General features: G+C 41.9%; 1 protein-coding gene across 2 annotated transcripts; it reads left to right on the top strand.

Moving 5' to 3' along the window:
* The first annotated feature begins 214 nt into the window (after positions 1-214).
* On the top strand, positions 215-5,990 carry st8sia3 (ST8 alpha-N-acetyl-neuraminide alpha-2,8-sialyltransferase 3). 2 transcript variants are annotated; one of them, XM_085926336.1, is made up of 5 exons: positions 215-378; positions 2,589-2,618; positions 3,424-3,543; positions 3,622-4,179; positions 5,099-5,990. In XM_085926336.1, exons 1-5 carry the CDS (start codon positions 215-217, stop codon positions 5,379-5,381), a joined length of 1,155 nt encoding a protein of 384 aa, XP_085782462.1. In that variant the 3' UTR covers positions 5,382-5,990. The 2 variants fall into 2 exon arrangements, with proteins under 2 accessions (XP_085782462.1, XP_085782463.1); XM_085926337.1 differs by lacking the exon at positions 2,589-2,618.
* Positions 5,991-6,471: the final 481 nt, after the last annotated feature.

Genomic DNA, 6,471 nt, shown 5'->3' with positions numbered 1-6,471 from the left:
TGATTTTTTAAAGGACAGAGCAGTCTCCGTCTGCAGGGACGTCCTTGCAGACGCTTGCTCGCTCTCAGCCGCTAATAGCGCGTCGTTTTTTTTGTTTTTTTTGTTTTTTTTTCCTACCTCGGCTATGCGCTTCGCGTTCACGTCTCCTCCGCTGTCATCCTCCCTCGGCCGCATCCTCTCGCCGGTTTGGGCTACCCACTGACTGCTAGGCAGCATGGTGCGCATCGCTAGCGCACTCGGGCTCGTCATGTTCAGTGTGGCGCTGCTCATTCTCTCGCTCATCAGCTACGTGTCCATAAAGAAGGACTTCCTCCTCGGGAACCCCAGATATGGACCGAATGGGGGACCGAGGATGTACATGTTCCACGCAGGGTATCGGTGAGTTCTCGCCAGGATGTGTTTGCATTATTTCATTCAGGTCAGTGTTACTGTGGATGGCTACTAATTCATCCATCATAGTAGCCAATGTTGAGGGCCCAAGTGTAGCCTCTGGCTGCAGACACTGGACTGCATGCGTTGCCAATCGTCATCAATCGTGAATTAGTCACTTGTACTAATGTACAGTAAGCCAGAGATGGGAGTAAGTCTCAAATGTGCACAACAGTCTCAAGCAAGTGTCACTCAAGTCATATCCTTTAAGTCTCAAGTTAGTAAGTCAGTGGTGCAAGTTGAGTCACTGACTCAAGCGGGTTGAGTCAATACGCAGTTTTAGCAAATCATAGTCATACAATCTTGTTTAGACACAATATGTATTGCAGTGAATTGAATATTCCTAACAAAAAAACTATGACATCATTTTGTTGATTTTGGTGCCAATGTTTTCTAAATTTATTTCCGTGTGTAAATGGCTGAACGAGAGACATTAACTTTGTGCAATACGTCGTCAATACGTAGTTTTAGCAAATCATAGGCATACAATCTTGTTTAGACACAACATATATTGCAGTGAAAAGGAATATTCCGAACACAAAAAAGTACTCCATAAACATGTTGATTATGTTGATTCACAGTTAGGAGGGTGCGGGTTCGATTCCACCTCCGGCCCTCCCTGTGTGGAGTTTGCATGTTCTCCCCGAGCCCGCGTGGGTTTTCTCCGGGCACTCCGGTTTCCTCCCACATCCCGAAAACATGCTTGGTAGGCCAATTGAAGACTCTAAATTGTCCCTAGGTATGAGTGCGAGTGCGGATGGTTGTAAGTCTCTGTGTGCCCTGCGATTGGCTGGCAACCGGTTCAGGGTGTCCCCCGCCTACTGCCCGATGACGGCTGGGATAGGCTACAGCACGCCCGTGACCCCCGTGGGGACAAAGCGGTTCAGAAAATGAATGATTGAATGAATGTTTTCCAAATTTATTTCCGTCTGTAAATGGCTGAACGAGAGACATTAACTTTGTGCACTTTTACGGATGTTGCTTTATGAAGTTAAGTCAAGTTGACTTGCATTCATTGACAGAAGCCCTGACACATCAAATATGGCGGACACTCTGATGTCTAGGAGAGCTACTTAAATTGTGTATACATTGCTATACTTGACACAGACAACTGTAGGATAAAATTTGCCTCTGTCATTGTGAGGTGCGTGCATGGTCAAAAAAAAAAAAAAATGATGGTGAGCTTTAGAGTGTGCAGGTGTGCCTGATGTTGTCGACACTGTTTAATAATGTCATAGAGAGGATTAACATTAAGGCTGTCACTATCAAATATTTTTAGAATCAATTGTTCTATCGATTAATTATCGATCATTGAATAATCAGAGAAAAGCTTATTTTGCGTGAAAGTGTTTCTTCCAAAACCACCCCCATTTATTTTTGTTTATTTTTTTTAACGTTAGGTGATAAAAACAACTAAATAACAACCATTAACACAGAAGAGGGATTAATGTACTCACCTTTTTTTTTTTTTATGATTCAGTTACTGGTGCGGTTATTATTTTTCAAAATAAAACCAGACGTTTTGAATGTCTTGCTTTTATTAGACATAAAAGATCATCTCATTGCTTTCATGAATGATGACAAAAATCAATTCATTTTGGACAAGGTAAAAAATGGCTCCAAACGATTACTCGATCATTAGTTGTTGTCTTGATGATCGACTACTAAGAACTGCTTCTCCGGTTCAATTTCATTTTCCTTTGTGTCTTTTCTTAAAATTCTGCCATTCTTGGGTTATAGAGGAACTGTACTTTCTCTATCTTGGGTTCAGTAGGGCCATTACAGTCCACAACCATAGAAATCCTTCATGTGCGGTCAAGAGTGTGATGCTAAAACACAGTTGATCTAGCAAAGGTTCTGGAAGTCAGCAAACTGCCCTTGACTCTGATTTAAAGCACAAGCGCTCCATTCATTTCCCACCTGCTGTAATCATTTTCCTTCTCGCTTGGCTGTCACGGTTGGCCAAGGTTATGCTTTGAGGGACGTTAGACTTAAAGGTCTTTGGGGTGGATGGCGGACAAACACTCACACCTTCCTTTGCGATGTTGCACAATTCTGAGAAAGTTGTGGTGGCACCATTTTGTTTTTGTGATGATTCACGTTTTCAAAGTGTTTGCATTTGACTCACTGTATGTATTTGTTTCGTATTCCTTCCGCAGCGAAAGGCCACCTCGCAAACCTGACCTTGGGTGAGTAGATATTTAGCATTGGTGCGCTAACCGAGTGTAATGACACATTGCAATATCTGTAGCCCTAATTTTATCTTCACAAGAGGAACCATTCTTGGGAATACGATTCTGTGAGTCTGGCTGTAAATCATGGGTAAAAACAAATGATTAATTAACTATCTAACTCACCATTTCACCTTTAAAATAAACACATTTACTGTAATACTGGGAGCCACTTTTTCCACCAATAAATCGAATCACAATTTAAAATCGCCTTATAGTTGACTCATAGTGTGTCTTTTGGTTAAGTCCGATTTGACAGAATTGCTGAATATAGAACGTGTTTGTCATAAAGGTGCGAAAACGACCTAAGTGCATGGGAGAATCTGCACAGCCAGCAAAGTGCATAGCTGACACAGCAGCTGTTTTCCTGCTCACTTTTGTTATTTGCCTATCAACAATGGTTAATTTAACCATGGCAACCAAAATCTTAATTGTTATTCAAATTTGATGAACTGTCACGATTCTTGACTTGTACTCCATTTTGAGGTTGCGACAGCATTCAGACACCCGGAAAGATCTGAAATGCTACGCTTGCACTCAGACTGTCTCACAAGCCCACCAACAAATCTGCAGCTAACTGATTTACATGTTGCATCCATCACATACTTCTCGCTGGTGGTCCATTGCTGACTTGTAAACGTCTTGTGTCTTTGCTCTCTTGCCGTTCAATAACCAATAAAACAAGTACATCAATCAGGCGGAGTTAGTGGACGTGTCAGTATTAATGCACCAGGCTTTCCTTTTTTCCTCCTCCCGTGTCTAGCTCCCAGTTGGCTCTGAAGTATCTGGACCCAGTTTTCACGCCACTGGCCAATGCTCTTAGCGAAGACCTGAAGAATTCCTCGAAATGGAGGTACAACAGCACAGCTTTTATTCAACAAAGGTATGTAGATATACAATAAAACAACACAATCACATCATCAAGCCATATAATATCTGGGAAAAAAAAATCTTCTTCTAGGAAGGAAATCTCTCAGTACGTGGATATTGCTCACAACTTCACATTAACACGCAGCTTGGTCCGCATTGGCCAGCTGATGCATTACGCCTACTCCAGCCACAAGTACGTCTACTCCATCGGCGAGAACTTCCGCTCGCTCCTCCCCGAGGTCTCGCCCGTTCTGAACAAGCACTACAATGCCTGCGCAGTTGTCGGCAACAGCGGCATCCTCACCGGATCACGTTGCGGTGATCAGATTGAGAAATTTGACTTTGTCTTCCGCTGCAACTTTGCACCAACAGAGGTCTTTAAGAGAGATGTTGGACGGCGCACAAACATGACAACCTTTAACCCGAGTATCTTAGAGAAGTACTACAACAATTTATTGACGGTGCAGGACAGGAACAACTTCTTTTTGAGTTTGAAGAAGCTGGATGGTGCAATTCTGTGGATCCCGGCATTCTTCTTCCACACGTCAGCCACAGTGACCAGGACTCTGGTGGACTTCTTTGTGGAACATCGCGGGCAGCTGAAAGTCCAGCTGGCCTGGCCTGGAAACATCATGCAGCACATAAACAAGTAAGCCATGGACAATTTAAGTAATACGTAGTAATAGTAATGTGATGTATTTACACCAGTGATTCCCTACAAAAGTTATTATATTTAAAGAGAACTAATGGAAAGTAAAAACATTTTTGTTTTCTTTGTTTTCATCTTTATCAAATACTAAGTTCATAGATGAGCTTTTGAAGCTAATTTCAAATGTATTTATTCTAAAAGAAAATTGTAATCGTACATAAGTGATATTTGGATTCTTCGTTCATATTTCTATATTTGCACATTTTAAATTGCTTCACTGTGTATAATTAACATCGTTGTATTTCTAATTCCGACTCAAATCAACTTTTTTTAACAACAGCTGCAGACAAAATGTTGACATTTGTTTTTATAGTGTGTGTGTGTGCATGTGAGCGAGTGTGGCAAAGAAGAGATTTAGGCTCCGAAGCCAGATTATAAAGAAAGTACTATTTAGTGAAAGGTATGGCACCGAGTTGAAACCGCAGAGAGGGATTTAAATCCGGTTCTTAGTGTTGTAGTAGCAGAATGGGCTGCTCTTACAGTAGCCTAATCTTCACCAAGCCCATTAAATCTACCTGCTGGGGAAGTATTACCACGTTTAAGCAGCTCAGGCTGGCTTTTAGCACCTCAACCACTTGCTGAGCGTCTTTTGTTGAGGCCGGTTTGAAGAGCTTCCACTCTCTAGCTTAGCGGTGTGCAGAGGAAGGGAGAGGCCATTTGTCGTCATCGCTAAAACGAATCCAATAACTGTAATTAAACTCCGTATTGGTACAAATGATTTCGTTTTTAATGAGTAACATGGAAATTGCAAGAACGTGGACGGATGAAATGACTCAGCTAAAGAATTCCTTCGCCTGTGTTACGGTCTATCGTCTATGGAACTATTGTCTGAATTGTTCTTCTCAATTGGACTCACCAGCTACTGGAAAACCAAACAGCTGTCGCCAAAGCGTCTGAGCACCGGCATCCTGATGTACACGTTGGCGTCTTCTATGTGTGACCAGATCCATCTGTACGGCTTCTGGCCATTCGGCTGGGACCCCAACACAGGGAAGGAGCTGCCTTATCACTACTACGACAAGAAGGGCACCAAGTTCACCACTAAATGGCAGGAGGCCCATCAGCTGCCTGCTGAGTTCAAACTCCTCTACAAGATGCACACAGAGGGACTGCTGAAGCTCAGCCTCTCCCACTGCGCTTAGACATGAAACTGCAGGGGGTATTTCAATTGTCTCACCGGAGCTTCCACTGGACAGAGTCACAAAAAGGACCAGTCAGACGAGGACTGATAAATGTGGTTTTTCACAACAGCACGATCTTGGCAAAGAGGTGCAATAGACTCTTGCGCAATTTTAGCACAAGATTAGAGAGTATATCTCTAGCAAGCTGTGAACGCCCTGCATTGAAGTTGTAGAAACAAGTACCGTATTTTCCGGACTATAAGGCGCACCTAAAAACCTAAAATTTTCTCAAAAGCCGACAGTGCTCCTTATAGTCCGGTGCGCCTTATAAATGGACCAAATTCCTCAATTTAAACTGTCCCGAAGCATTGTGTCATGAAATCAATCATAAGTGGCCCGATGAAGACTATGAATCATGAATCAAAAAGACTATGGATCATTATTTTGTGATTATAAAGTAATTTGTGGCGTCTGAAGTTGAAATAAAAAAGATAAAATGGAGAATGATTTGATTTGGATTAAGAATCTGACATGATGCATTAATGGTGCGCCTTATGGTCCGGTGCGCCTTATATAAGGACAACGTTTTAAAATGGGCCATTCATTGAAAGTGCGCCTTATAGTCCGGAAAATACGATATTTTTATTTATTTATTTATTTATTTTTTTGTGTCAGTCAAGACACTCAAGGAGCGCTTCTGCTCTCTAGGTTATCCTGCGCTTCAGCAAAACATCACACGTGTTCCCGTAATGGTTCAAATAGCATAAATGTTTAGTCCCTGAGTAAAACATTCATTGTCACCCATGGAATGTACATATCCGATCTTTGTGTTATCACCGGATAAATGCTTGAGGAAAGAGGTTTGTGATCACCCTTTTTTTTTTTTTTATTGATTTCATTTTAGGTTTTCTTTTAGTTAAGCCTTGGTGGAGGTTTCTGTGGTACCAATTGTCATCATTAATGCAGTGCCTGAATGCCTAAAAGAGACAAAGGGACGAGCGGTTTGTACCTCGTACATTAACCCAGGGTTTCTGCAGAAATATTGCACAATATGGGGGGACTTTTGTAACATCTGTTTTTTTAATATATATATCAAAATATATTCTAAAAG

Source organism: Syngnathus leptorhynchus, chromosome 12 (genome assembly GCF_054491065.1).
Source record: "Syngnathus leptorhynchus isolate UIUO chromosome 12, UIUO_Slep, whole genome shotgun sequence".
NCBI classification, from domain to species: domain Eukaryota; kingdom Metazoa; phylum Chordata; class Actinopteri; order Syngnathiformes; family Syngnathidae; genus Syngnathus; species Syngnathus leptorhynchus.
This window is presented reverse-complemented; position numbering and strand designations above follow the sequence as displayed.